The 17221-nt window shown below is 40.1% G+C and overlaps 1 protein-coding gene across 1 annotated transcript in view; it reads left to right on the top strand.

The window, feature by feature from the left end:
* tnr (tenascin R (restrictin, janusin)) overlaps positions 1–13620 on the top strand; it is a 155653-nt gene extending 142033 nt beyond the window's left edge. The window contains exons 28-31 of the mRNA XM_062405176.1: positions 135–231; positions 6567–6728; positions 7310–7473; positions 9506–13620. Of these exons, the coding sequence (XP_062261160.1) occupies positions 135–231; positions 6567–6728; positions 7310–7473; positions 9506–9625 (543 nt within the window). The 3' untranslated portion in view covers positions 9626–13620. The remainder of the gene's footprint in view (positions 1–134; positions 232–6566; positions 6729–7309; positions 7474–9505) is intronic.
* The last annotated feature ends 3601 nt before the right edge of the window (positions 13621–17221 follow it).

The raw sequence follows: 17221 nt of genomic DNA, 5'->3' as shown, positions 1-17221 counted from the left end.
TAAAACAAAAAGGAGGTGGAGGGGAGGAGGAAACTGGATTAAATTACTTCTGTCTGTTGAGCATCGCTGCAATGTGTTGTGTCATCGGTTTCAGTGTATACAACTGGTTCACTTTTTTTTGTCCTTGTTTCCAGGTGTTCCAGCGTCGTCAGAACGGCCTGACAGACTTTTCCAGGAAGTGGAGTGACTACAGGGTCGGATTCGGAAACCTGGAGGATGAGTTCTGGCTCGGTAAGACTCACACAATGAGAAAATTGATCTGGGTTTCAAAATGAATATATGTTAGAGTGCAATTTACACAGTTTCTGGTCAATTATCTGGACATTTCTGTTGAGCTTTTGACATTTTCGGGAAATACACATCTGCCTGTCTCTGCAGTATCACTTTCATATCTGTTCAATGTGAAGCTGTAGCCAACAGCTGGGTATTTTGGATTAGCGATGCCTCACATTAGCCGCCCCATCCATCTGCAGTAGTGAAAGCTGTAGTGATTTACCGTCTATTAGCACATCTGTCTTATTCGTGTCTCATTGAATTTGCTGAATTCACATAGAATCTTTCCAACTTTTATCTATGTTGCATTGTTTGCATAATGCATAGTCACCTCCGCCAAGGAGCCTATGTTTCCTCTCTTTGTTTGTCAGCCAGCATAATTACACAAAAAATACACAGCAGCTTTCCATGAAATCTCCATGGAATTTGAAGGGGTGGGACATAAACCAAGAAGGCGAATAATTCATGGATCATGATTTAAAAATAATAGATATGTTTAGGCTGGATGTAGTGAGTTTAAATGTCGTTTTTATAAGGGCTCTGTTCTATTCAGTGCCATTCTACTCAGAAACTGGTATCGCTAACATTTGCCAACCCAAACCCAACTCCCCCCACACTGGGAAATACAACCGACGACGTTTTTTTACTGGAGCCCCATAAATAGTGAGAATATAAAACTATTAATTTAAAGATGGTGGGGAAAAATAAACTGACTCTAAAATCAGTGACCTTGGGACTGGTTACTTTCCTTTTCCTTACAAGCTTAGATTTGCGGCTGCCCCTGTCAGCTTCCTATCACCAGGCACTTTAAGCTATAAGCTGATATTGAGCTGCAACCTACCTCCCATGTAGATTAATCTGTGTTCCAGGTGAAGGCTGTTTTACCCTCTTTGTTTTGTATTTCCTCACCATTACGGTGGATTTAATAGGTTCAATCAATAGCGGGTCAAACCTATTACCTGGGGATTCAATTGACACATTTATTTTATGGAAGGAAAATATATTTTCAATATCTTTAAACTCTCTCTTGTACGATTTCTCACTTAGTATGAAGATGTCAACCATGCTGCTAGACCTTTTATTTTTACCGTCTTATCTCTTTGCACTTCACTTCACAAAGTCAGTGTGATTCATCCCTGGATTCTGCGAACACTCATCTCTCCCTGAAATTAATTGCTAATTGTTTCTAATGCCGCTCTGATTCAAAGACGAAACAGAACATCCGCACTGTTTTGATGGAGCGCAAAATTTAGTTTTTTTTCCTCTTCCCCTCTCCAAATCTCATTATGAAGCAATAATTATATTCATTAGAAAATGTGCAAATGAGTCATGGTTCTTCCTCGGCCAGTTTTTGTGTTATTGTTTTGATGCAGATGATTAAAGCAAAATATTACATGAATATTTCATCAAGTGAATCAGGGATTCGAGAACAATTTTTCTTTAACTTTTTGATTAGAGAAATGAAATAACACTGAGGGGAGATTTTATGGCATTACAATATTACCATATTATAACTGAGGGACTCTGGATATACATAATTAACTGTTTAACTGTTAACTGACGATAAGTATTTTGACTGATTGATGCTCATTTATACAACATTTAAAACCATTTTTTGATATCAGATACGTCTGCCCAAGGCTGGCCACTCGAGTGTGGCGCCGTCTCTTCCTTCCTGTGACATTATCTGAGCCGTTGTTCTTCACTGTAGCTCTCATAGTTAACGGACGGTCACCATATTGTTCCCACTGCATGTGGACATGTTGCTGTTTCTGAGTAAGAACCAGAGGACAAGCTGTCCACTATGCAGGCGACTGAAGTAGACCTGTCCTGTTTATGGGGCTTGATTATTGGGATTGGCCACCGAACATGAACACAGTTGACTCTCATGAGCCCAGGAGTGACGATTAGAGCAGGTGTTACTCCGAGATCTGCCTGCCAAGGACGCTAAAAGCTTTACGAACGCTTTGATGGTCCACCGGCGCTGCTTGATCTCTCCCTGTGCTGCAGATGGTCGGCCCAACTGCGAAAGTCGGGTAAATGAGAGAGGGAGAGTGAAAGAGAGAGCTCTTATACTAAGTTAGCGATATTTTTGTATATTATGAGAAGTGTAAAAAATGTATATCCTCTTGTTTATTTATTTGTAAGCAAGATTACATAAAAACAACTGAATGGATTTCATTGATTTGTTGTGGAAGGAGGGAACATCGGTCTAGGAAGGATCAATTAAATGTTTTTTGCAGATATTGATTAAGAATTGGATCCAGAATAACTATGATTAACATTACAGGATAGGGCTTTTTTCTTTACATTCACATAGAAAATTAAAAAAATCGGACATGTTAAGGGAACTGATATTCTTGAGTATGCAAGTAGATGGTGACGGGCAGCCGCAGTCTAGGTAAATAATGGGAAAGCCCACGTAGGACTATTGATCTGTTTTATCTTGTTTTACTCACAGCAGCTGCAGGAGTGATGATAAATAGTTGTAATGTTTATGCTGCATGTAAAATGAACCCCCTGCTGTAGAACAAATGATGGATTGGTGTTTCCCTAATGCGCCGCAGACACAAAACATTTCATTCTTGCCAGTTAACAGTGAGTGGCTGTTAACAAACATCAGCTATCGGCAAGACAAAAAAAATCACAGTTCTCTGTGAGGAAAGGCTGATACGTTACAGCTGACACATATTGGATCATAACACAAGATGGCTGTGGCGCGTTCTAGTCCATTAGTGACTAAAGAACTCTGTAATAGGTAAATGCAGGAGTTGAGATCAAACACATCACGAACAGCTGCTGACTACATAACATCATGTTCTGTGTTTCATAGGTCGTCTGTTTAAAGCTGCAGTTTGTGTTGTTGAGCTGAATGATAGGGTACACCCCCACAGAGAGGTTGCATTCACAGGCATCTCTTAAAGTTTTACCACTATATTATTAATATATCTATTTTGGTCTATATTTAGATAAAAATTGAAACTGCCGATAGCAATATTGGACATATCTTTGTCACATCAAACAGCACACACCATACTCTTAAAGAGTGTGTTATGTAAAAAGCATTGGGAACGTTGACAGACACCTGAAGGCATCGTGCAGTACGGCTGTGCCTTTACAATATGATCTAAAAGACGTCCGACCACATGTAGGTCAGTGTGTACAATCTGACCTGTTTCTACTTCAGCTGAATCAGCAACAATCTACCCCCTCACAGATTCTCACTGTATACCAGTCCAGGGCACTGGCGTCTCCAGGGTTTTACTTCGACTATCCCCTCTTGTCCTGTGCTCTTGTCCTTTCAGTGCATTAAAGCAGCTTAATGTTACCTCAGGGTGAGGAGCATTAAAAGCTGCTCCTGAGAACGCTTCTGCCCATAATACTAGATTAAAGATAACAACCTTAGCTAGATTGAAAACCTTAGTGTACAATACGATGTCACTACTGTACAAAACTGACCCATTAATCTTATAATTATTATTTTCCCCATCATTAATTTACTTATTAAACTATTTGAGTTGTTGACAGCACTCATTGGCCTCTTTAATTAAGGGAGGTTTACAATTTGAATCACCACAAGCCAATTGTGAGTAAAGATTTACAAAGATGAAATAAATAAGGTCAATGGCAGTTTCCTGAGATAAACACACTACTACTATCATCCATCACTACAACACACACCAGTTAAGTTGTTTGACCGTGTTCCACAATTCTCTGATCGACTCATCTCATCGCCCCCTGGTGGCTGGCTGCTGAACAAGTCATAAATCCCGCCTCCTCGATGTTAGTGGATGGGACATGAACCCAAGTGTCAATTCTTACACTAAGTCTGGTTTTAATTAATTATTCCACGCTACAAATAGAGGTTCAAATGACAAGCAAGTGACTGTCAGAGGTTGTTCAGCAGTTGAATGCGCATATGGGGAGGGCCAGTTTGCACTGGTCTTGGCCTTGTTCTTGCGGAGCAGCAGTTGTGCAGAAATACTTGTTGGCCTGTATGTTTCTATACTCATGGATACGGTTCTATGCATAAAGGGTAAAAATACTCCCTTTCTTGTAAAAAACAACAAAAAAAACATAACCTGGTTCCAATTTTGTCATAGCGCAAAACGGCAGCACTCATGTCTGGGATATTTTGGTGTGAGTGCAGAAGGAGGAAGGGGAGATGTGTCGTCCATCTTTATTTACAGTCTTTATTTATGAATCTGACGTTTAATTCAACAACATTGCTGTCCTCTCTCTCTCTCGCTCTTCCCTCCCTCTCTCTCTCTCTCTCTCTCTCTCTCTCTCTCTCTCTCTCTCTCTCTCTCTCTCTGCTGGCAGGAATGCAAAGACAACAATGCCCCCATTCATTGTTCATACCTTTTATACAGAACAATATTCAGGTCAATGCGGAATCCTGTCTCTCGAGAGTGAACTCTCCTCCTCGTTCTTTTATTCTGTTCATTCGGCTTACTGGATGATGTGCAAATATGCCTAGGCACCCAGGAGACAGTCCCTTAATGGTAGGGAAATCCCTTGCCATGCATTTGAACTGTTCACACAGTAAAATGTATCGTCTTTATAGTAAATGGAATCGTGGTATGAATGGTCATTACAATTTCAAACCATTTGACCTTCACTCTTGTTTCTTCAGATTTGGTCACTGTCGCAGCTCTCGAAAAACCATTACATCAAACACTAAGCTAATCACTGCCTCGACACACAGAACAGCAATATCCTGGACAGTATGGAGCCATAAACATGGATATTAAATCCAGTCAAACTCAAAAGAAGAGGCACTTCACTGGCCAGCAGTAAAGAATATGGAAATTAAGCTCTCATTATTAGCTGTTACAACTTGAGAACAGCCCTTTTTATTGCTGCTGGAGGGCGATCCATTCTCCATCCTCGCTGACCTCCGCCAGTCTCCTGCTGAACACAATGTCAGTTTGATGATGTAGCAACAGAGAAGCCAGGGCGGCCGCGTGCGATTTGTGATCGTTATCATCCTGTTCCTTTTTCTTTTTTTAACACCGTTATAAAAATATGACAAGATGGTAAATACTGTCAGTATAATAGGACAAGACTGAAATAATGTGTCAGAAGGCATTTTTTAATTGCTGCAGTTTGGAATAAATCAGTTTGATCTCATAAAACTGTTTAAAAAAGGGTGTTATATTAAGTGCTGATTATACGCTGCTGTTATACAACAGGAATTTAAGATGAGGTTGATTTTCCCGTGTTGTTAGGTTGTAAAATATATTTATCTGTTTTCAATTGACAAAGTACTGCAGACTTAGACTTTTCTCTGCTCTCCTGGATTTCTAATTCCATTTTCTTATCAGGGAAGGTAGAGGATTTTTTATTTCTGCAGAGTGTCTCCAGGTTCAGAAAAAGTGCACATGTGACATTTCTGCCGGAGGTTAAACAGGAAAAGAGGCTCTTTTCCAAATGGGTGCTTGTTGTAATCTGATAGCAAACGTGGTTCCGATATCTCAGGTCTGTGTGGGGTCTTAACGCCTGTCTGAGTTCAAAGCAGCCACGTATCTGCTGCTGAGGAGATAGAGAGCAGAGCCACATATCTCAGAGAGCTGTGGCAATCGCGGGCTGCTGCTGGTGACAGTGTCCACCTCTCCAGACGATGACGTTCATCCACGTCCACACAGCCGGCTGACAAAGACGTCTGACATACTGCTTATCAGGACTTCATTTTTAGGTGGGGGACAAAATGTTTTGCGCTTCCCCAAAAAATAAGTGTGGATGTGATGTAGCGGCATGAAGTCACAAATTTCAACTAATTTTAAATAACTATACTTTGTTCCCTGATCCACATCCTGCTATATTTATTTCATAATATGAAAAATGTTATGTCTACACAGAATTCTATTTATTAAGGTCAAAGTAGAGTTCTGTGTATGCAGTAATTCATAATGTTTTTTATTTAAGCTAATAACTTAAGCTTTTCTTTTTGTCTACATTCACATCCTGTCACAGTTTAAATACATGTGTGTGCCTCCGCTCAGTGACATAGCCAGAGGTGTTTTCCACATTATCTATCTTTTTTTGTAAACGTGATGTCTCAGGAACACCCTTTTTTTTTTTTTTTCAAATTGATTCAAAGGTTCACACGGCCTCTTAGATGAACTGAGGGTGTTTGGCCTTTTGAACAGGATTTCTCAGGAATACCTGAAAGAATTTCCTTCAAAGTTGAGGAAAGAATGTTTGCTTGGACTAAAGCATGAACTGATTCAAAGGTTGTGTTGCGACATCAGATGTAACAATTCAAAGTAATGTTTCCTGTTTCTCTGCAGGTCTGGACAACATCCAGAAGCTCGCGGCTCAGGGTCGCTATGAGCTAAGGATTGACATGAGGGATGGACAGGAGTCGGTTTACGCAAATTATGACAAATTCTCCATTGGAGACGCGAGGAACCTCTACAAGCTGAGGATAGGAGAGTACAATGGCACCGCTGGTATGTGGTTAACTACATTAGCTATATATTCAATGCGCAATTCATACATTTTTATTTCATAACCCTTAAAACCATCCCCCTTATTGTGTAGAAACAGCCAGTGAACCATCCATCCATCCGTCCGTGTAGCAAACTATTTGCTTTTCTAGCCTTTAAGTGAAAATCTCCCATCCCTCCTCTGCCATCTGCCTTTTTTGTCTCCTGCCTTCTTTCCCCTGCATCTTTTCTTCTCCCGTTTCTAAAACCTGCCTCAGCACTCCTCCACATTTCCTCTCCCCCTCGCTCTCCCATGTATCTCTCAGTCTGTCAACAAGACCATATGGCATAATTACCTGTCATCTCCTCATGTTTATAATTATAATTCTCTCTGCCTAAATAAATTCATGGAGCCCACTGCAGGACCCCCTTTCCGCCTCCTCCCTCTCATGCCTCTCCATCTCCCACCCGCCTGCCTGGATCATTTATGTCCCCTCATCACGCCATTAGCCGTTTGCCAGTGATGCTAGGCATACATTGATGTTTGTTGATTTCCACCTCTCTCTCACTCTCTCTCTCTGTCTGTCTCTTTCCTCTGATCACAGGTGACTCTCTGAGCTACCACCAGGGCCGGCCCTTCTCTACAAAAGACAGAGACAACGACATCGCTGTCACTAACTGTGCCTTGTCTTACAAAGGAGCCTGGTGGTACAAGAACTGCCACCGGGCCAACCTCAATGGAAAATACGGCGAGTCCAGACATAGTCAGGTCAGTCATCTGGTGGATACACTGATCAGAGAGTGAATATGATAATTACTCTGCTTAGCTCTAAGCCAAGCATCTCGCACTGTCTAAGTCGGAAAGGTGGGTTCACTCAAAATAAACCTTCTTCTTGTGGTTCTGTATCCGGGATGGATATAAAATGTGCAGGGCTGCAATAGCTTCAGACTTTCTCTATAAAGTTTATTTGTGCTAATTATATTTAAATATATATATATATATATGTATATATATATATATAATATTTGTTTAAGAAGGTAACTAGGTCCAGGTCTCAACTAACTGTTATTTCCTATTCGAACAAAGTGTGTGAGATGCTATTAAGGTACAATTTCAACAAGTACACAGATTTAACAAGTCTTTAATGCACTTGTTTTGTCAAACCAACAGTTCATCATTTGAACATTTTCCATTTACTTTCATAAATGACCAAGCAAATCAACAAATTCGAACATATAAGTTGAAAACAGTAAATTCTAAAGATTTACAATTTACCAGTTATTGACTTATTACATCTGCTTTTCAGTATAAAGCTACAAGGAGGGCTGTTTTTGACTGTGTTAAGCATTATAATGGGGAAAGTTAATAATATTGTGAGATCCTAACTCAGGATTATTAACGTCAGCAAAGAAAACTTGAACTAAACTGTTCTCTGAGATTGGAATGAACAGGAGACATTTTTTTTGGACAAGAAGCTTGGCATTTACACAACTCCCATAAATTGGCTCGATTGGAGACACCAGTGATTAAAGGTTAAGAGATTGCAATCTTGAAATATTTGTAAATGAAGCGATTCCAAAACTACAGACATCAGTGTTCATACTCATCACACTGATTGGTCTGACGGAGGAGCTACAGTGAACTGAAAGGTCAACAGCTGCACTGCATGTCCCATTTGAATGAAACTGAGGAGGGTGGTGCATCTCAATAGAGTCGGAGGTGCCAGTTTCATCTGTTTCTTTCTGGTGGACTACCTTTCTTTCTGGTGGTACCAGTCTCAACCAAAGACTGGTACCATTGAGTTCATGTTCCTATTACAAAAAAATTTGAAAACAAGAGGACACAGATTTATGCGTGTGTTTGATGTAAAAGAATAACACAGTGGTGAAATGGACGTCTTTTTGTGAGCTGGTAGCGAGTGTTTGTTGCTCGGCCGGAATGTAATGTGTTCCCCCTCAGCTCTACACCGGGGGGGGGGACGGAGAAAGAGGGTGTAAGTGAAGTGTTGTGTGAAGCTGTGATCGGGTCCAGCCTCAGAGGTAGTGCGGCATCATGGCTTCCCTGGCTGCACTCTGTACTTTCCTCTCTGTCCTTTGATAACATGAAATGAAACCAAGCGGGAGCGGCGGTGGATGGGTGTATAAAGGCATGCAGAGAAAAAGGTATAAACCTGGATTTGATGGTGACGGGGATTAAAGAGCTCAGATGCGACTATTATAGCAGCAAGTTGGTTCCGGTGCTAGCTTTATAATGAGGGTTTTTACGCCCCTCTTGCTTTGACTTTATCAATTTGAATCAAAATACACTGTCGTCAAAATAAAACACTTCCATCGACAGAATATTACGGTACGTTTTCTGTGATTTCCACAGATGTTTTGTTTTGCTTTGAAGGTAGGGCTGGTATGTTTCATCTTAACTGTTGAAATCCTCTTCATGTCCCAATAGCCATCATTAAATAAAGTTGTCTGAAAAAGAGAAAAGAAAAAAAGGCAATGTCTGAAACCTTTACAGGTCAGTGTAAAACAAGTCAAATGGTTTTATTCGGTCTCAATGAAAGGATTGGTCGGGGGACCTGTCTGTCACTAACTGACCTGCCTGTGTCCTCACTGCCCATGACCGGAGTCCTCAGCTTGAGATATACTGAAGCAGAGATGATAGCCTGAAGGGAGTGAGAGAGTCGGGGGAGTCTATTCTGCGTGCTGCTGCAAAAATCCATTCGTTTAACCAGACTTACCATCCCTGGTCTTTAGAGCCATGTTGTTTATAGCGTCTTCTGAACTTGTACTTTTCACCCTTACAGGGTATCAACTGGTATCACTGGAAAGGACACGAGTTCTCCATTCCCGCTGTGGAGATGAAGATGAGGCCGTTCAACTTCCGTAGCATCAGCAGCAAGAGGAGGCGGTCTGCCCCCGTATAAACAACTCACCCCCGCCCGCCCCGCAGTCTGGATAAACAGAGTTCGGACAGTGTTCGGTATTGAGTCCCTGCTATCTGTGCGCCTCACTGTCAGAGCGGGCACGTCCCGATGTACCTGTGCCAAGGCTCTTTAATGAGGCTGCAAGGAAGAAAATAGTTACGATGGGGGAAAAGTTACTAATACATATTAATATTCATTTTTATAATAATAATACATCACATTATTAATACACTACCAACAACAATCAGAAGCTGTGATCGAATGAGTAGCAGAGAAGGTGAAGCCTTTGTCCGAACTCTGTTTATCTCTGCTCCTGCGCGGCTTTAGCTGTCTCTCCCTGCTGTACTTCTACCGAGATGATAGAAGACACTGTATGTAATTTATTATTAAATACTTTGAATGACAATGGTATTATTTGCTGTAAAAATGGAAGGCAAACCAATATTTCCTCCCCCCCTACCCATTTCGGTCTGCGATTTGCCTTTCCCTTGAGGTGCGAGGAAATGTGCTCTGAAAAGGTCCTGAAGAGTGCTTCTAGAGTTCCTGTTGTTTTAACCTTTATGAAATAACAACACTTTTAATGAAAGATATACTGTATATGCCATTAAAACCCTTAACTGTAAGATATATATATATTTTTATAACTGATAATGTGACAGAAGTCCCATCTATTTAATATGATTTGATGCCTTGGTTCTGTTTAGCCTATATTAAGTTGATGTGATCATACGACATCCTGAGAAATACTGAACATGAGAAGGGAAGAAAACCATGAGAATCAAAAATCAAAGCACCAGCAACAGCTCCATCACCATCTCTTTCATTTTACATGTGTTTAACTGCTCATTTTAATGTTATTTGTGATGACTATTAAGGCGGAATGGGGATAAACATTAATATTCTAATTTATTCATATTGGCAGTCACATTGAGACAGTATTTGCACTACGAGTGGGAACACAGCAAAGCTATTGTTCATTCCATTCAGCCGATATATTGAATCGTTGGTGGGCGTTTGATATCACTTTCAAACAAATTACAGACACTTAACATGTATTTCACCCCCTCATGTAGATGCTGTGATTGCTTGCAGAGATGTTGCTGATAGATATAACATTTAACCAAAGATCTGCAGAATTAACAGTCAGCCTGCTGTTTGGAAAGACGCCAGTCAAACTGTCACCAAAGCCCCACAAGCAGCTTTTTCCCTCCTGTGTTAATAGATTCTCACTTTTCACAGAGTTTTATGGTAATCGTGTCCCCGAGCGTTACTTTATGCAACGCAAACATTAAACTCTATGCAAAAGAAAGCCGGGGTGGGCACGCTGCAGATTTTAGCCTCGCCTCTCCCCCACTGCTAGCTGAGATGAACTTAACAAAGAGAGCAGAACAGTGGGTGGAGTGGAGCCAAGCCTTCTCCTTTGTGCCCTTCTTTTACTTGCTTCACTGTTTAAGCTCCCCGGTGGAACAACATAATCAGCAAACATGGCAGAGAATGTATTCTTTTAGTCGGGCGGGTATAATCTGCAGCGGGCCCACCAAGAATTTAGTTTTAGTCAATGTTCTCACTGTTGCACAAAGTGTTCAGTGCTGGCTAGTAAACGGGAGAGTTCTGGAAACAGTTTCTACTTCAGTTTCCTGTCAACTCTTCAGGAGGAGTGTTACCTCTGTGGATCCTCCTCTATGGCCTCACTCTATCAACTGGAATGGGAATCAGTGGAGCTCATACCTCCACCAGGGCACAGCAATCCCCTTATGGAACCACATTGTTATTCATAAAATTCCGATTTTTTTATTGGATCTGCACCAAATTGGATACACTCCCCTAAACATGCCTGATTTTTGTTCATCAAGATCTATGAATATTTCTCCACGAAATTAGGTGAAAATGCTGAATAATATCCCATCCACCCCCTGGTCTGGATCCACCTAAATTAAATGGGTTCTTCCCTGACCCATCCGGCATCTGACCACCAAGTGTCATGGTAACACATTGAGAATCTTTGTGTAATCTTGCATACAAACAAGCTGACAGGGGTGAAAACATAACCTCTTGGTGGAGATAACAAAAACAATATTAATTGTCCAATACCTGATTTGGAATTCAATGTCACCATCGATTCAAGCAACATTCGGTCTGATGTATGTTCAATACGCCAATTATGAACCGCCGCAACTGTCATTCTTCTATAATTCAGTTATATTATTATATATTTCAGTCAGTTTCTTCAATTCTCATTGAGGTCAACCAGCAAATCTGGCTTGTATCATACGTCTGTGGATATTTTTCATTTGCAATTTCTTTCTGTCCTTTTTAGAAAAACCATAACAATAGTGACTCTCCCCTCTATAAACTACTGCTAATTTACACGTGTAGATATAGAGTTGAAGATACTGTGTCATTTGATGTGTTCCCCCTTAAACTGCAAACCGATGTATGAAGCCCACTGAAACATTTCCACTAAACCAGTGTATTTCTAGCCGTTGTGTTCAGGGCTGGATGGAGAACTCCTGCATGTCGACTCCATTACAATCCTGAGCCTGATAGTAGATGTCATTAGAACATGTTTTCATTTTGATTTTATTGCGTCACTTATTGCATTACTCTGCTGCTGTGGGTCAAAGGTGCTTTTGAAATGGTTTGCGAGATGGGAGATGTAAAAAAAAGCGTTTTTACATCATCAGGTGGAAACAGTGGAACCAGCCTCGATGGCAAAATACCACCAACATAACCCAAAACATAATTTGTAACAAACAGTTTCAGCACGTGATCCCTCCCCAGGTCTGATTTATGTTTTGCTGTCAAAGGGACTATTCCATAGCCTCTCATGCAATCCATCTCCCGTAGTGATTTATGGTAGCGTAGAAAATTCTCTGTGTACTTATTTCATTAACTACTTAGATGAAGTTTGCCTCTGTGTATTTTTGTACAAGGAATCAAAGGTCCCGAGGCTTTGCAGAAAAGGAACAGAATGTTATTTCTACTGTGAGGGATTTCTGTCATGGCAAACTGTGAGGTGCTCTTTCACTAAACTTTCAAGAAGAAAGCTCATTTAATATTCACGTTCATTTCACATATTTGTTTTTCAACCATCCTCCAGCAGTGAGAAAATCACATTGAGTCGAGTGGAAAACTTCTCTCCCACCTTTTATTTTAGGCTAATCTATTAATGTATGTTCTTAACTCTAAATAATTCATCCATTGCTTGAGACAAACATCACATTCATTAGTGTAATTAAAAAGCAATATTACTTTTGATTGAGAGCTTTCAGAAAAAGATATTAACTCTCGTCATGGAAAAATGTCTGGATTTACACAGATGAAAGGAGTCTGAATTATATTATTTGTATTCTGAACAACGTGACTGTAATCCCTTTATAAACAAATACGCCTAAGTAGATTGTTTTTCTCAAAACAAACCAACTGATTGAGTCAATTTTTGTTTTATCTTTAATCTCAATGTCATTATGTAAAGTTTCACCCCATCAGTCTTTGAAAAGAGCATCTCCCCCATAATTAAAGCGCAAAACCCGCAGTCACTAGAATAAACTCACACAGCATCAGCTCCTTTCTCCTGAGGAAGCTCGTTCCCCTCCGTATTTATTTCACTGCAGTTCATTTTCCAATCACTCTGTGACTGATGTGACATTGTAAAAAAGAAATCAGTTATTCGCGACACCAGGTCCTGTTTGGTATTAAAGGAGAACGTATTTATTTCACGGGTTTACTTTTACAAGCTGATGAACTGATAGGACCACGATGCTCAGTGGGACTTGTTACAGACGCCAGGTACCGTCAATGATTGGAGATCTCGTCACGAGAATGTAAATGTTAACGGAATGTGATCTTGACTGTTTGAAAAGCTCATATGTACTTAAACTGCGGATTTGTTGTTGGATAACCTTGATTATTACTGTCAAATTTAGCTCTAGTTTGAACATGTACTATATAGTTCCTTTTTTATTACATTTTCTACATATTAATAAAATAGTAAAATAGTCTCATCTGGTGTCTTTGGTTTCTCTTTTTGTTTACTGTGTGTTGAATGCATGCTGTTACATACACAGTAAAGTTCATGGTTAACTGCTAACTTCTTCTTTTAAGACCTGGTTCAATTTCATGGTCAAAGGTCAAGGTAACTTTGACCTTACAAACATTTTTGCGATTGTGAACATGATATCTCAGAAAAAGGGAATTTCCTCCAATTTGGTACAAATCTTACCCTTTGGTTCACGGATTAATTGATTCGATCTCGGAAGTTAAAGGTCAAAGGCCACGTGACCTCATGTTCTTGTAAAGCTGATAGGGACACAAACAGAATTTCTTTACATCTGGCACAAACATTCACTTGGACGGGAGGATAACCTGAGAAGAATCCAGTTTACAAAGGTCAAGGAAACTTTGACCCTACAAAGCCCGTTTTTAACCCTTGAATGAGTTGTGCCTTAAACACCTTGAGAGAACCCTCTCCGAAGAGGTTCATGTGGATTCACAAGTTAACTGAGTCTATTTGCGAGTTGTTGGCCTCTTGAATATCATATCTTAAGTCTGCCTTTAGGGAATTTCTTCGAGTAAAAACTGTTTTGGCGGAGGCATAAAACAGCAATGCGATAATTCTAGTTTTTATGTCAAATAAGCAGAGCTGCTCTTGAGAATGAATTAATGAAGTACTCGTCATAAACTTTTAAGTATCTTCACCTCTTCAGATCATTAAAAACTGAAGTGAGGCCCTCAGCAGTTACAAGTGAACAGTGAGAAGATCCCTGATAAAGGTCTGTGCTTTGGCTCCAGGACCTAATTTATTCTCTCACGCAGAGACACACAGACGCAGACCTGCTTGGATCTGTTGGAGTCTTCAAGCAAGACACGGACGAAACATTCATTCTACATTCAAACTTTAATCAACTTCAAAGACTTGACTTTAGAGGACGAGTTGTCGGCAAGAGCTCTGTTAGACTTTTTAATACGATAAACATTAACTAACTCTAAAGCACTCATGGATCACCCTTTTGTGTATATCGGTACTTTTGAAAAACTCGTATTCAGTTTGTTAAAGAGAATGTCTGTCTCTTATAGGACCCCTGCACGAAAACATGTTAACGTGTGCCTTGTTACTTTTATATGATAAACAAAACATGTTAGCTGAGCAAGCAGTCAAAGGCATGGCTGAGTATTTCCACCTTGATAACTGGGGTGTGGCTCAGTAGCTGGAAAAGCTGAAACTGAACTGAACTGGGTGGGGCTACATTACCATATTCGTAGATCCCATCCATGAAAGGAAGGTGTATTCCATATGTAGCCTGCTCTTGATAACTTTTCCAGGCTTAACGACCCTAGATTTAACAAAAAAGACCTTCCCCCACCTCGGAAGCTTACTGGCACACTAGCAAAGTCCAAGATCGCAAACTACTCACTATATAATGCACAATTTAATTTGAGTACAACTTTGTCCTGTGTACTGCTGGTTGAAACACTACAATTATCAAAGCTTTAGATTTTTGTTTGAGAGAGTGCACTGTTTCAAAATTGTTTTAAAACTATGTTTTAAAACTATGAATCCCGACTTGGTCATTTTCTGAATCATCTCCTCTTGTTTCCTCATGCAGAACAAAACCACAGATACACACACGCACACACACATTCATGAAAGCAGCCACAGATTTTATCGCAATAATGGATACAAACGCCTATTTCAGCAGTTTTAAGATTCATTGGTTAATTACTGAATGTTGTTATTATCCATTAATTATCCATTCAAGTGTCTGGTCAGCACAAACAACTTGGTAAATAATGAGGCTGCATGAAGTTTGTGAATAAATTAGAGTCAGGCGAATAAATGAGCTACACAGTGCTGGTGATGTAGTAAAGGTCAGAGAGATAAGCGCTTGTTCAGTCTTTATCCAAACAAAACACCTCACTTGCTCAGCGGGGTCTTTCAAACAGTTTGTCTGTGACACATATGAATTATAAATCAAATGACAGGTTGCTTTCATCACTGACAAATGCTGAGTTGACAAAGTCATTCTAAGTGACTTCGGTAACTTGTTTTACAAGAGCTGCTTTACACGGTTATGTTTCCTATATATGAGCAATTGAATGTGATTTATACTATAATTTACTCTTAATAATAAGTATACACAGTCACTAGCAATGTAAACATTTAAACTGTCCTTAATCACTGACTACAATTGATTTATTGATTATCAGATCTAAAAGAGTGTAGAACCTGTTGTGTTGTTGTGGGTCTGGACTCTAGCTGCTGTAAAGGCTGTGGCCGGTATTCAACTGTATTCATAACATACTTTACTTTATTGTCGGGCTGAAATTACTTCACGTCTCATTTACAGTTGGAAACTGGTGAATTATTGTCTATTAATGCAACCAGCAGGGGGCGAAATCTGTTACTTTCCTTATCGTTTAGCCTTGTGCCCTGCATTTATGTAGTTTGCTTGATTTTATCAATTAAATCATGACCCATGCTACCTGAAAGTCTGGATGTTGATTGATATAATTACTCTATCTCTGATTATGTAGTTGTGTAGTGGTGGTGGTAATTAAGCAGGCGGTGCTCTGTGGTGACGTTACACATTACAGCTGTCAGCAGATAAACATCAGCCGGTAGAACGTCATTTCAACACCAAACCACAGAGTCAGCAGGAGCAGCCGGGGCCAAAGAACAAACCCGTTCTCATCTCCTCTCGAAACAAATTAGCAGAAGTAGATTTGACTGTGATCCCAGTTGGTTGTCGGGAAGGTCTTTCACACTTTCCTTCTTACACATTCTAGATTACATTGTACTCGTTTTGCGCAAATGCTCTCAATGACACACTGTCTTACATTATAATTATTATAAAATTTGAAGTTGGAACAGTTCTACATTGTTTTGGTTCATACAGTAGCTATTCAATCATCACTGATTGGACTAAATTGCTGAGATTGCAAAATAGAGGTAACCCAGGTCTGTAACAACGTCACCACCACCTGTGCTCTTTCTATGTATTTGCTGCAATTATTCAATGAAATGTAAATAATCCAAAAATGACTTCATTCACTTGAAAGCAAATATCAGACATGCCCTGGTTCTCTCCTCTCACGTATGAACATGTTTCACTTTTCGATGCAGCCCGACACACAGCAGCAGGTGAACACATCACTGTCCGAGCCGTTGTGTTCACTTCAATAAGAAAATAGACTCCACATGTCCTGCTGCCAATTATTTACAACTGAGCTATTCATTTAATTGTCTCTGTGGCTGTCGTGGTCTTTTACAGGCTTTTACCGACAAAGTAAGTTATTGTCTCTCACAGCCGGGCTGACACAAAGGGTCTCAGGCTGCTCAAATAGTCCTTCTTGCTCAGGAAGCTTCCTAACTGAGTGAAACGAACCAGAAGTATCTAAGTGGCAGCCGTGATAAGAGCTGGTCTAATTCACAAAGTGCCGAGGAGAGATGCTCGGATGCTTCCGTTCTTATCTCCTTTAGCATATATACACTGGACTATCCGTTATTAACATTATTAACATATGAAACAGTTGAAAGGTAGTTTCACCACGTTAGAGCAATGGGCAGAAACACCAGATGACCTGATTAAAGTTCAA

This window comes from Platichthys flesus, chromosome 14 (assembly GCF_949316205.1).
Source record: "Platichthys flesus chromosome 14, fPlaFle2.1, whole genome shotgun sequence".
Taxonomy (NCBI): domain Eukaryota; kingdom Metazoa; phylum Chordata; class Actinopteri; order Pleuronectiformes; family Pleuronectidae; genus Platichthys; species Platichthys flesus.
The sequence above is the reverse complement of the archived record's forward strand: the minus strand, read 5'-3'. Positions and strand labels throughout refer to the sequence as shown.